The following is a 14,293-nucleotide window of genomic DNA, read 5'->3' on the forward strand; positions in this document are numbered from 1 at the left end:
AGTACAGCTGGCTTAAACTGGTTCTGTGATTTCTTTCAGTCAAGGTCATGCTGACTATAAAAGTAAGGCCAGAAGGAGCCTGGGTTTCACTTTCTCTTTCTATCTCTTTTCCTTATGGTCTGGTGTTCTGTACATCTGTAAGTCTAAACCTTAGTGTTAAGGTTTAGACTTGCTGTAAGTTATTGTAAGTTTAAGTCTGCTGCAACTGGATTTCTTATGGACAGTGCCAATCCTGAATGTATTGGATTTGTGACCATTATGCTCATTTGCCTTCAGTAGCAGTAAAGCTCTACTGGATGAAATATTTATTGCCTCTGGTCTATTTTTTGGGAATCCTGCAATGTGTTTTAAGTTTTTACTCTGCTAACTATAAGTTGGAATTCTACTCTGGGTCAATATTGAGTAGAGTTTCGTGACAGAGACTTCTGGCTCCCAGCTCAATTATTAACTCATGAGGTGGCCTGAAGTAAGATATTTAGTCTTCAGTCCCCCTCTGCAAAATATGCGTTGTTATTGGCCTACCTACCAGGGTAATTGCAAAGATTATTGAGAAAATATATGAAGGACTTTAAAGGGCTCTAATAATCACAAACTGTTTGTTTTAAAACTACTGATAAGTATAGAAAGCCGCAATGAGAAATTGATTGAAGGGTGAGGCAGAAATCCGTACAGTGGTACCTTGGGTTACATAAGCTTCAGGTTACATACGCTTCAGGTTAGAGACTCCGCTAACCCAGAAATAGTACCTCAGGTTAAGAACTTTGCTTCAGGATGAGAACAGAAATTGTGCAGCAGGAGGCCCCATTAGCTAAAGTGGTACTTCAGGTTAAGAACCATTTCAGGTTAAGTACGGACCTCCGGAACGAATTAAGTACTTAACCTGATGTACCACTGTATTATACTTTCAGAAATGCTAGTGTGTTGAAACAAATCAACACTAATTTCCTGCCCCAAATCACTTAGTAGCATCAGCAGCAGGGGGAAGCATTGTACATTAAATTCATGACATCAGGTTTATTGGGAAGCCGAGCAGCCATATGTATTCTGCATCCCCAGGAGCTAACTAAGTCAAAGCACTGTCTCTGTTGCCAAGTAGAGTTATTAGTCACAACTTGTTCCTGGAAAGTGTGCATTTTAAGATAATGGCAACTGTCCAGCTCTAGATTTTCATGGTGTTAAAGTTGGAGGGGCATGCTGCCACTGCTAATTTGTATGGTAGATAAGATTGCAACCCATTTTCAAAGCTATTGGCAATTCTTAAGATGGTGTAAATGAATAACTAGGCAATGGGGTAATTGATTGCATGTTTGAATTATAGATAGAAACTGTTTCCCCTCTGAAACATGACATTTGTGTTTGTTCCAATCTTGATTTGTGAGTTTGAATCACGGATGCCACCAGGGGTCAGTCTTCCAATAGCTTTTTAAAATCCTGTTCTAAGCCTGCTTCCTGGGAACTTGCTGGTTAATTTTAGTTTTCCGGCACATTTCCCCCCCAACACCTGCTACTGTAAGTCAGAACATAGAAAGGGGCTTCAATGTCAGCTCTGAGGTTAGAAATCACACTGATATACATTGGCATATATAACTGCATAGCAGCTGTTGGATGTCAATTTCCTTTTTAATTTTTCTTCCTTGAGGAGAGTCTGTCAGCTTCCATAGTTTTCAAAGGGTTAAATTAATTTATATGTTTCACAGTACAGTACTGCTGGTGTGTAAAGATGACAAAATTGTATAGAGAGAGCTAAATAACAATCAAAAGCCTTTCAGGAGAGAATGCTGAAGCAGCATGCAAGGGCAAAACAGAATACTAATAATGGCATATTATTGTTGCCCTGAGTGTCCACCCATTTTTCCTGTTGTAACCTAAAGCAGTTGGCTCTTTTAATCTGTGTTTCTCTGATTTGAAATAAAAAATCATTCCCCCCCCATAAGTATTTTTAGATTCACAGTAGGCTGGATACCACAAGGTTTTGTTTTATATAAAAATATTTTTTCCTCACACTTTTTTTTTACAGCTCAGATAAACACTTTTATATAAAAAACAATATTCAATAGTCAATTCAATGTGGCAAAATGTATGTCTTGTTAGGCTTTCAATGAAGGAAAGTCATAATTTCCAGGGCTGTCTGCCCAACAAGACTTTGATCTCCACCTGAGCACCTCCAAATTATCCCCACAGACTGTGTTTCCCTCAGTCACTGATGTTTTCTCTGTACTTAATTTTGTGTGCCAAGTAAAAACCGAGGCTTGAGTTACCTGTCAGCCAGTTACATTTCTCTCTCTGAATTCAAATCTTCATTAAAATTCTTCTTGTTGGATAAAGGACCATACAGACCCTCTCCCACACCTACTTTTGTTGCACTCCATGCTTTGTAACTATAGAATATTTAGCTGAATAGTTGAAGAAAGGGAGTCGGGAATTAGCAATAGTTTCCTGGGACTGCTTCAGTAGCTGAACTGTGCCAAAAGCAACATAACCTCAGACACAATAATGGGAGGACGGCTTGGCAGGAAGGACTAGGTAATATTATGGTTGAGCTGAGATGTAAAGTAATACAATATTTTAAGGCCTTCTGTTTTCCTCAGATTCTTGTCTGAAGGAGGAATCTGCCAAAATAAGTCTTAGAACAGGAAAGAGGGAAGAGATAGCTGAGGTGTTGATTCTGTTAGAGGAGGCACATTGACTGCTGTGCAGAGATGGTGTAGGTCAGAAAATGAGGGTTAGAGAGAGGAGAAAGTGTGTTTGTATCCAACAGCTCTCCCACCCCCCAAACTAACCATTGAGTCTTTTTTTTTTAATTAAAAACAACAACCAAGGAATAGCTGCCATATTTTCAGGACAAAGGTATGCTGGTCCTTAAAAATGAGGCTGTTATAGATACTGGTATGTGCATTGTTGGTATTCGTCATCCTTTTCAGACCCAGGAATCCCCTTTAACCCCAGCATCCATTTTGAAGCCCATTTCTTTGTATTTTTCTACCGCGTATTTGTATGGTGGTAGTACTGTTGTTGCAGCTCACCTGAGATCATACTTTGAGTGGTAGCTGGTCCTGGCCAACCAGTTGAAAAGTGATATAGTGTTTGTGTGTATTACACATGTATTGGCTGATGAAATGAAAAAGGACCTATTGGCTTCCTATCCTCTCTCCCTCCCTGCAATTTCTCTGTCAGAACTGGTGGTGGATCAAGTTCCATTAATTAGCTCCTCACAAATAGAAGTTCAGCGCTACTTGAAAAAGAAAGAAAAAGAAAATGCAGTTCCCGATGTCCTTAGGTGTGAAAAGTAAAAATAAAATAAAAAAGCATAACACTAGCAGGGGAGGCAGGTCATTCTACAAATCCCCTTTATTGGTATCCCAGCTTAGGGCACCCCCACACATCTAGTGCTGCTTTGCCGCCCCCCCCCCCCCGTGTCACGGGGCTTCCAGTCAGAAGTAATTGCCTACGCTTATGGACATGTTTGGGTGAAAGTTCCATTTATAAATGTGTTAAATAAATAAATGTATGTATGTATGCACCTTTCACAATGGTAGAAAACACATAGAGACTGGGGGTAGGGGGGTACCTGGTGTTTTTGTATATTGAGCCCAAAACGAAAGGTCTCCTCTTGCAAGAAGAAGCAAAATGGTTTTAATATGGAGATGTGAAAAAGCGCTTTTGTTTGTGCTGCAGTCTTTGAGCCCCATTCCAAAGGTAGCAGAGGGCTGGTGTACCCTCTTGTTGGATGACCAGACTTTCGCTTGATCTTCTCTAGATCCAAAGCATTTAGAATTGAAAGTGATCACGATATATGGGGGGAGGGGAACCTTAATCATACTATTTGCTTCATGAGTACAATACTTCATGGTAAGAACAAGCAGAGAGGTTTGGGTATTTCTTGGATATAATTTATTATTGTGATGGGAGATAAGGACTTGGATTCCTCCTTCCCTATCTTAAGGCCTGGTCAAGAGCAAAGAGGCCCCCTACCCCTTTCAGCGCCCCCCAAAATAATAATGATTGCAAATTTTTCACAAGTCCCCTCTTGTAAGGTTGGATCCAGCAGAGGCTTCTGTAAATTACTATGGAGAAGAGATAATTGTACTGATTTCTTCCTGTGCTACTGCTCTTGTGTATCTATTTGCTGAATATTTATTTTCAATGTGGGATAGCTTTTCGAGTAGCTTCCAGTGTACAAAAATAATTCAGAATGTAAACTGACTACGTCTCTTTCTAGAGCTTAACTTCAAATGACTTAGCATCGCAAGATAACTTTGCCATTCTTCAGCTGTTAATCACTGTAACATAGACCAGTTAGAACTATATTAATGCTTTGAGTTTTATTTGGATTCCTAATTCAAAGCATGTGCTCAGTTCTTCTGACGCCATATGCGTCAGTCATTGACATTAGTCACAGCTTAAAGATAGGCATGTGAGTTGGGACATGAAAATTGACACTTCCTCATCGTAGAATCACCGAGAACTAGGGGCTTAACAATAACCTATACTTCCTGTGCATGCTGACCTTTGTAGAAATTGGAAGAAGGCTACAGAAGATTAAATTCAAAACTACATGGAATTCTCATTTTTTAAAAAGCCAACTTTTCCTGTGAAATTAACTTTTTCTCTGAAGGTCACTATTTTATCATTAGCTCAATCAAGTGATTGCTGCAAAGGCACTACAATGGATTAGGCATAACTAACTGCTTTAGCTACTATGGTTCACAATTACAGGGGGGGTTTGGTATGGGTCACCATAATGGTACAGGAAATAGCAAATTTTATCACTGAAAAGTTTCTCTTACTGCAGTGTCAAAATGACAATATATCGTAGATATGAATTATGTTCCAGAAATTCTGCTTTGCTGGAGATAGCAAGAAGTACAAGAGATGAAACACATTATTTCTGTTCATTGTCATGTTGAATATATAATTTTAGAGTTTATATATTTTTGTTTTTCATTGTAAACAGCTTTATTTCAGTAGAAAAGCAAAGTTTAAATGTTAACTCAAAATTTTAATCTACTTAAACTTGTACACTATTTTTTGTGTGTGTGTGTACTTATATGTGTGTTGTGTGTGTATAAATAAAACACAATAAATAAAGAATATAGTGAACTAAAACACAACTACCTGGGTGATTGAAAATTTTCAAAGTTCTGAAAAACTAACCTGCATTGAAATAACATCAAGGTATGGTCCTAGGTACTGGACTTCTCCCGCCTCCCAACTTTTTTTTTTCTGCTTAAGTGTTTTAGCTTCAGATGATTTTCTACTTGGCTTTAGAAATAACATGTAGCTTTCTGCTTGCATAGCCTCTTACCTCCATGGACCTGATCACCCTGTATATGGGGTCTCTTGCAGGATACATATGCTGCAATTGAGATGTTTTCCTGAAGCCAAACCAAGTTTCCTACCTGTCTCTTAAGTGGCTATACTAATTTTGCAGCTCTCCCTGGCATCTTCCCAACTTCTGTTGCTGGAATGTTAATGAACATTCCATGACATCAGAACAGGGCAGCCAGTAGTGAAGAGGGAAAGTGTGCAGACAAGGTTAGGTGAAAAGGGGGGAAATGACAATAATAAGAAAGCTGCATCTGTTTGTGCTTATCTGTTGCAAGATCCAAATTCAGTTGCAACTAGGAAGCAGTAATGTTGAGTCTTAATAAGGCTAAACTAAACAAATGAGTGCAAGAAAGCTTTTTTGTTTGTTTTAGATCTTGACTTCCTTCCTGAATGTGATGACAAGTGAAATATTTATCTAAGTCCTAATCGCACAGTAATGTTGTTCCATTAAGTTCCAAAGTTCTGACACATTGGGAAAGAAATAGGAACGCTTTATTTGGCTGTCCCTAACCTATGGCCAGCTTTAAACTTACTTTAGACTCCAAGCCTAATTCGCATTCCTACTTCTTTTCTAACACAACACATATTGCTGTGTCACACTTTGTTTTGTATTTTTAGTTCTGTGTGTTTTAAAAAGCTGGTTGTGCTAAGGTAGGAAGGAGTTTGGGGTGTGTGCACACCTTGGGGCCTCTGTATGACCCACAGTGTGCCCTCCTTATTCCAACGCCTTTCCCCACTGAAATTAGGCTTTTAAAATGGTTTCTAATAATAACAAAAGAATATAAGCCTAATTGCAGCGCAGGGGTTCATTTTTGGAGAGGAAGGTACTGCTGGGGAGGGAAGGATTAATCTTGTCCTCCCCTTGCCCTGTGTTCCCTCCCTATTGCCAACAGTGTCCGCTTTTGCAATGGAAAAACCCACATTTTATTGCCTTTGAGGGAAGCTTTCTTCAAGCCCTAATTGTTGAGACTGGCACTGAGGCAATCCTGCTGGAGTCTCCTCAGAAGATCACACACCTGCTGTGGGAGTTAGGTTTGGAAAAATCCAAATGCTGCTTTTCGGCTCTTATTGCTGGTAAGGGGAAGTGTACGAGACCATCTCCACTTTTGGCATGTAGCCCCTGAAGGGTTGGCCCAAGGGATAAGGTGGTGCTTGATCCAAAAGAGGTTTCCTCTTAATCTCTTCTTTAAAAAATCTCTCAAAGGAAGGGTCAGAGAATGAGCAGCCCTGTAGGTTCTACTGGACTCCCAATTCATCATTGGCCATTGGCCATGGTGGCTGATGGGAGCAGAGCCCAGAATCCCCATCCCTGTACCTCACTGAGTTGATAAAAAGACATGAGATTGCAGCAGTCCTAGTTTAAATTTTGCCATCTTTGTGCTTTTCACCAGTATAAAAGTACCATGGCACTGATATGTGGTTTGAGACTCAATGGGTTGCTGGAGGACTTCAGTAACACAAAATCTAAGACTAATTTTGTACAATTCCACACACCGTGTGCCCCATCCCATGTTGTTCAAAAGGATCAGACTTCAGGGCGGCTTTTTCATGGGCTTTTGTGGGGAGTGGAAGTGTGTGTAAGTTTAACTCCTCTTAGGAGACAAGCTCATGTTTCTCCATAGTAATAGCTAGTTGACGTCTCAGAGTAGTGGATACTCCTATATACTAATTAATACATCAGCATACCAGCATGTGCACCTGCGTTTTTCAGAAGGATTTCCTGTTAGAATAGCCTTTGTAAATCTAGAGGAATTGGCATGAGCAATTATACAACGAAATAGTGCTTTGTGTTATGTTTCTCTTCCCACTCTTTCTTTTAAAAAAAAGTTATATCCAATTCCCCAAACAGCTTTTCAAACTTGTGTTCAGAAAAGCTGGTTAGAAACCTTCTGTAGATATAAACTCTCCCAAAAGAATTTTGACGTGTGGATTTATCATATGTTATACACATGTTTTACCACTTGGATTGCATCCCAGATCTGTTAATTAGTTATTAGATTAAGTTATATAATATTCCCTTTCCCTTTTCTCTTTTTTTCATTATGAACTTCTGTGTTTCTATGACATAACCAATTGGAATTAACTTGCCCTGCTTTTCCTAAAATATGAAGAATATGAGTAAATGTTTCTCTGATTTGGTTCACACTCTGTGAAGCACGGAAAAAGAAAATTCTAATTATTACACTTTGTTCCATTTTGTTTTCCCTTACTTAGTTTTCAGCAAGTGGATTAAGTTTTATTTTCCAAAGATTATGTTACTGTGACTGATCCTTACTGAGACTTTTTACACGTATACAGCATGATAAAAAAGCTCTCCAAGTATGTAATCAAGTCTTCCTTCTATGTTATATGAATTTTAGCTTTTAATCAGCTATAACAATTAAATAGCATGGTTTCTGTGAGGGTTGCTATAGTGCAGTGATAGGAAACCTATGACCCTCCAGATGTTGTTGGACTTCAGTTCCCATCAACCCCAGCCAGCGTTGGGAGTTGTAGACCAGCAACATCTGGAGGACCAAAGGTTCCTCATCCTTGCCACAGGATGTATGACAGGTCAAGCAGCAGAGGGAATAGGTAAAAATATACAAGAACATTGGACAAATTTGTCCATGAATTGGACAAATTCCTGGCGGCTAAGGCTGCTAATCACAATGGCTTTATGCATTTATGGGGGACAAGAGTGGGAAAGGGACTTGATGTAGCTTTGGTCTGATTTCAACAGGACTCATTTTTCCCTGTCTGCCCTTTCAGAGAGCCCCAGCACTTCTCTTCAATCCAGGAGGTGGCAGGCAGTGGGCGACATGAGCTTTCAGCATAGTCTGGAAAGCTGGGGAATGGCCTGGCATAGTGCCCAGAATTATGCTGTGCCCAAAGAGGAAGCTGGCTGTTGAGAACAGGTGGGCTGGGAACCGTGATCTGGCTGGCCATTTTAATTGTGATAGAGGCTGCCAAGAAGAGAGGCAGAAGCGTTTTGTTCAAGGGCACTTTTTGAAGAAGATGGCATTTTTTTGAAGAGTGTGTAGATAGCAGATTGGTTTCTGTAGGTTTCACATTTATTCAATTGCTATAGTGCCTTCATCCAATGATCACCGGACAGTTTACAATATAAAAACACAAAAAATACATACTATAATAACAAACAAAAACAATCCCCCCCCCCAGTTTAAAAGGCCATGGATTGTCTAATTCAGTGTTTCCCAACCTTGGGCCTCCAGCTGTTTTTGAACTACAATTCCCATCATCCCTGACCACTGGTCTTGCTAGCTAGGGATGATGGGAGTTGTAGGCCAAAAACATCTGGAGGCCCAAGGTTGGGAAACACTGGTAGCCAAAGGCCTGGGGAGAAGGGTTTTGGCATGTTTTGGTCCAGGCGCCTAAAGAAAATACTTTCTTGAGAATGCCCTGTTTTCTTGCTTGCTTCTGGATGCTCCTACCTGAAGCATGATGGTAGAAGAACATAAAGCAGGGGTGGCTAACCATGCTCTCTCCAGCTTATGGGAGCCACCTCTGTCTTAAAGGGGAAAGGAAAAGGAAGGGAGAATTGTAATGGTTGAGAAAAACAATCAGCCCACTAAAATCTACGACCCCAAATTAGATGTGTTTGAAAGGAAGTTCTCAGTGTTTGAGAAATAAGGTGCATATTTGATTTTTTTAACACACACACACAAACAAACACAACAAGAAATCTCTCTCAATACATTTCATTTTACATTATATTTATACTTTGTCTGGATCTGTTTTGTTGCTTTTATGCCCGTTTGTAAGGACAACAGGTGTGGTATGTTTTCTATTCCACTGTCAGCTTACTTTCCTTTTTCTTCAGGAATGCCTGCTGAGAATAAAGTAGCTTGTAATTTGGAACGAGCAGTTGCTCGGTTTTTGTAACCAATTGGGAGGGCGGAGCCAGAGCCACTGTTGGAGTTCCTAGACTGCCTTGCCGAAAGCCAGCTGTTTGTGAGAGTGACGGGGCAAAAAGCATGGTGCAAAGAGCACACTTGGCATTGTGTTTGAGCAAGGACTGGGGCTCACTTGGCGGTCCACCACTTTTTCAAGTGATTGACAGTGCTGCTGTTTGGAGGGATGGTGGCAGGGATTATGTGCGCCGTGTGCACAAACTTCATCTGAAGTAAACATATCGGAAGTTTAAAATAGCATCTCTTCAGCTGAATGATGGGGACTGTGATAAGAAAAGACAGGATGAGGGCATAAAGGGCTGAGGAGACCTTGTGACTAAGAGAGAGTTCCCCATTTTTATGACATGGGAGTGTATCTTTGTGGCAATTAATGTGAACAAATAGAAATTAATGTAATATACTCTTTAGGTGCAACTGAATTAGAACTAAAGCGAGTTTGTAAACTGAGGAACTTCATTTTCTACATCTGTGAGGTAAATTTTAAAGGATCAGTTGGTTAGCCTTACAAAATTGGTTTGTAAACCAATAGGAACATTCATGGTGATGGAGGTAATAGGTAATTTGGAACATTAAAAAGAGAGCATATTTGTTTCTATATCCTCCAGTATTTTGGAATATATCAACTGATGTAGAAGACATTAATGGGATAACTCTGTAATCATTGGACGGGGGCATTAGCTTGATCAAATAGTAAATTAGAGAACATTTGTGAACGTTTTTCGGAAGCTGAATGTACAATGCGGCTTCCGCGGCCTCCGGTTGAGTGCAGGAAGCTCCTGCAGCCAATCGGGAGCTGCGCCTTGGTATTCGAACCATTTTGGGAGTCAAACAGACTCCCGGAACGGATTAAGTTTGAGAACCAAGGTACTGCTGTACTTAGGCTGAAAAAGTCGTTAGGATAGGGAGAAACACCCTTGTATCTAAGGTTTGAAACAATCTACTGCGTTTTTATTCTTCAGTAGCTTCAGGCTTTGTGCATTAAAGCTAAAGCCTGTGGCTGCTTCCCTGCTAAAGTGCAAATAATTTCATTCTTGATTGACTTAGGAAATCCAGCAACGCCTAAAGACAAGGCAGTCTGGAAGGACTGTGGTTTCTTAAATACGTACGTTGAAACATATAAGAGAGCCAGCATTTTAGGCTGTTATGCTCTGGGCTTCATGAAAATGACTTGGGCGGCAGGTGTATCAAGCAGCTGTGCATTCCTGGAGCTTTCATTGTGCTGGTGTCTCCTCTCTCAACTGCCCTAAACAGTGTGTGTGTGTGTGTGTGTGTGTGTGTGTGTGTGTGTAGAAAAAAGTGTTCTGCAATGAAGTGCACTTGTCACTATTCCTTTGGATAAACTAGTTATTGTATGCCAGACATTACATTTGTGCATTGAAATATTCGCTACCTACTGTCTGTGGTTTGAACTGTGCCATAAGGTTGGCATAATTTTGCATCTATTTAACTTTCTTTTCCTAGCTCATTTTTGTAAGCCTCTTGTAAAATATTTTGAGATCAGATTTTCAGGGGCCACAGGAGTCTTCAGAGCCGAGGTGGGTGGAATTGGTGGGGGGGAAACCTCATTTCCTTCTCCCCATCCAGTGGTTGTGTCCTGTGAAACTCTACTTGGTGGGAAGTCTGGATCCAACCCTTTGTCTTTCATCAACATTATCTGGCACTATAATGAAAATCCACAAGGTGTTTTAATGAAAGGTTTTTCTCTCTCTTTATAAGATAAAGACACCGATATCACTGTAAAGGATAATACCGAAGAATTCAGCCTGCGGGATACATTAAGCATTGGATCAACAGATTCATTTGTTTCAGCTGCTGAGGTATGTTGGAAGTAGTGTTTGCTGCTTTTTTGCTTAGCCATCATACCCCCTTCTGAATTCTGCTAAACAGGAATGACTTTCTCTTAGAGTAGAATATCTGTGAAAAATGCATACAAATGCACTTCAGTCTGCAGACTGATTGTAGCCTTCTGATACTTAAAAAAAGGTAGATAAACAGGTAAAAGATTCATGAAGTCATCACACATAATAAAATGTTTACAGGTACACAGGTTCCATCCTTTCCCCTATACTCTTTCCATGTAGGGAGCTTGTAGTGTCTGAAGTGAGGATAAAAGTGATATTCTCATGAATTCACCAGAAAGGCAATATGAGCATACTCTGGTGAGCACTGCTTTAATAACTTCTTGCCAAGAAGTATGACACTTTTTGGAGGCCCTGGGCCACCACGCTTCTGGAATCTGTAGTCCCCAACTGATTGAAAGCTCAGCATCCACTCCTTTCATTTTTAGCCTGAGACAGCTGTGTGTTGGATGTCATCTGCCACTTATTCAAGACAGAACAGTAGTATTAGAGCATGGTTTGTACGCCTGATGGTGAAGGAGGGCTGAGTTGGGGGATAATGTTACTTTTTGTCTGCTTGTAAGGAGCACATCTAGCCCAGATCTCAGATAGCTTCCCTTCATAGCAGGAATCCTGGAGTGAGAGTTGGATTTTGAAGTGCTGTTGTGCAAATATAGCCTGGCCAGTCACTTAAAGGATCTTAAATGGGAGTAGTTACACAGTGCAACAGGCAGCGTTCTAATCTCCCTGCATCAGAAACAATGGTACACTTTTACCTTAATTGGGATGCATGTTGAGAGATTTAGCGGAAATAGCTTCAATTAACCTCATAGATAAAGGACTCGCAAATGCTTTGACGTTTAGATCACAATCCTTAACCTCATTACTGGGAAGTAACTTCAGTTTACTTCAGCAAGACTTGCTTCCAGGGGAACATGCTTAGGATTTCAGCCAAAGTTTGTATTACTGAAATAATACCCCATTCCATGTTATCAGTGGATATATTCTGCTCCAGAGTAAACAGGTTTTGGATCACTGCAGCCTTCCTTTCCAAACACTGGGCTATCTCTATACACATCTGCAGCAGCAGAGGGCCTTGCTGGGCCTCCCCGCTGCGGCAGAGGGTCCTGCTATACCTCCCCACAGTGGCAAAGTGTGCGCCATGCTCCCCCAAAGCAGTAGAGGGCTTTGCTGCACTTCTCTGTGGCTTGTTGTTGTTGTTGTTTAGTCGTTTAGTCGTGTCCGACTCTTTGTGACCCCATGGACCAGAGAACGCCAGGCACCTCTGTCCTCTACTGCCTCCCGCAGTTTGGTCAAACTCATGCTGGTAGCCTTGAAAACACTATCCAACCATCTCGTCCTCTGTCGCCCCCTTCTCCTTGTGCCCTCCATCTTTCCCAACATCAGGGTCTTCTCCAGGGAGTCTTCTCTTCTCATGAGGTGGCCAAAGTACTGGAGCCTCAGCTTCACAATCTGTCCTTCCAGTGAGCACTCACTGTGGCAGCAGAGGGTTATTCTCTGTGCAAGGTATTTCCCTCTCTTGAGCAAACGTACAAATCGATGCCCAAGTTTGCTTGTTTTCTTCTTCCCTCATCTTTTCATCGTTGGCCTTACAGAAGCCGCTCTGGGAGTGGCTAAAAGTGCTTTCTGTAAATGAAAGCATTGCTTGCAGCCTGCCACTTGAAAATACATGGCTCCTGCAACACCATGAACTTTCATTTAATGTGAAGCACATAATGCCTGTTAAAACATTCTAGAAATAAATTGTGGCAGTGCTGCTGCTGCTGCTGATTACACCCAGTAGCAGAAACCAAATAGAAGAGTTTAAGGAGTTTGAGTTTAAGGGAACTGATTTCTGTTGTTGGTAACAAAAACTAATATTGGTGTCTGTAGGCTGTATGAAATGTAAGTTTGAGAAGACTACATGTACCAGTAATGCAAAGTTCCTGTAGAAATCGCTGAAGTGGTTTTGAAGGGCCCTTTCCCTGTTGATTGACAACTTTCCTTGACAACACTGGTTTTGGCTTTGCTTGCTGCACATTAAACTTCTCTTATGGGTGTTTCTGCAACAGCACATGACTGAGCTGCACTATGGACCTATGGGTTGTGGGGAGGGGGTTGCATAGTCCCTGCCATCATGAAACATGCTGCTGTGTGAGTTTTCTTTTCAGCTTTTAACTGCCCTCCCTTAAAATGCTTTAGAATCCTATTACTCTGTTTGCAATCCCTCCCTTGGTAAAATATAATTAGAAGGTGGCTTGTAAATTATCTCTCCCCTTCCTTGCATGTCTTTGCTTTTCTGGAATGTGCCACAAAAGCAGTTGGGCACTCACAAGCATTCAGCTGTTGTTGCAAAGTGCTACTCCGACGCAACAGCTACTAAAGACCGTTTTAATACTATATGATATTACAAAGTCTCTTTCCCATGCTTTGCACATTAAGAATGTCTGTTTTAAATGGAAGATGCATTGAAAGTTCTTGCCTTATGGAAGGCAAACTGTTAGTTGGGCTAGCGTTCAAGTGACAAGCTATGTGATGTAGCCCTCAGCTCTGGCTTGCCTTGCATATGGATGCCAGCTATCCATTTCTGCTCCTCGGGGACATGATTCAGCAGCAGGCCCTTGACCCAGTGTGTCACTGTGGCTTTTCTTTGCAAGCTGTAGTACTGGAAATTTATCTTTTAACTAATATCGAAAGAGATGGATCTTGCATAGAAATAACACAAAGGGCATTTAGTTCTTGATATTGGTAGAAGTGTTTCAGGATGTTAGCCAGCTGATCTTGAGAAGGTCTCCCTCTTCTAGCTTGCAGAACACAAAGAGAGCCGCAACTCTTATAATCTGGATTCGCTATGCCATTGCCCATTATACGAAGAGGCTATGCACCTGGCAGAAGAGGGCAAGATTTATTCACGAGTCTTACGGTACTAAATGTTTTGTCTGCTTTCCCTAATATTGCTTGCACATTTTCTAAAAGCAAAACAATGCTTTGTATGCAATATTTTTTTATATTGGCTTGAATTAAAGAGCAAGTCAACCATTAAGTTTCAAGTGCCTTTTTGTTGTTGTCTCTGTAAATAGGACTGATACCTTGGAGTGTCTGGGCGACAGCGACTTTCTTGCTAAGCTCCATTGTATCCGCCAAGCTTTTCAGGTAAATGTTCAATCAGCTCCTTAAGGCTGACCTCCATACCACATAGGCACAAAACTCCTG

The 14,293-nt window shown here is 41.0% G+C and overlaps 1 protein-coding gene across 4 annotated transcripts in view; it reads left to right on the forward strand.

The window, feature by feature from the left end:
• MIGA1 (mitoguardin 1) overlaps window positions 1-14,293 on the forward strand; it is a 37,735-nt gene that overhangs the window by 11,809 nt on the left and 11,633 nt on the right. For all 4 annotated transcript variants that reach the window (XM_081914662.1, XM_081914660.1, XM_081914661.1 and 1 more), the window contains 3 exons: window positions 10,959-11,059; window positions 13,885-14,003; window positions 14,161-14,233. In XM_081914662.1, coding sequence (XP_081770788.1) covers window positions 10,959-11,059; window positions 13,885-14,003; window positions 14,161-14,233 — 293 coding nt within the window. The remainder of the gene's footprint in view (window positions 1-10,958; window positions 11,060-13,884; window positions 14,004-14,160; window positions 14,234-14,293) is intronic.

This window comes from Podarcis melisellensis (assembly GCF_964234715.1).
Source record: "Podarcis melisellensis genome assembly, chromosome: 6".
Taxonomy (NCBI): domain Eukaryota; kingdom Metazoa; phylum Chordata; class Lepidosauria; order Squamata; family Lacertidae; genus Podarcis; species Podarcis melisellensis.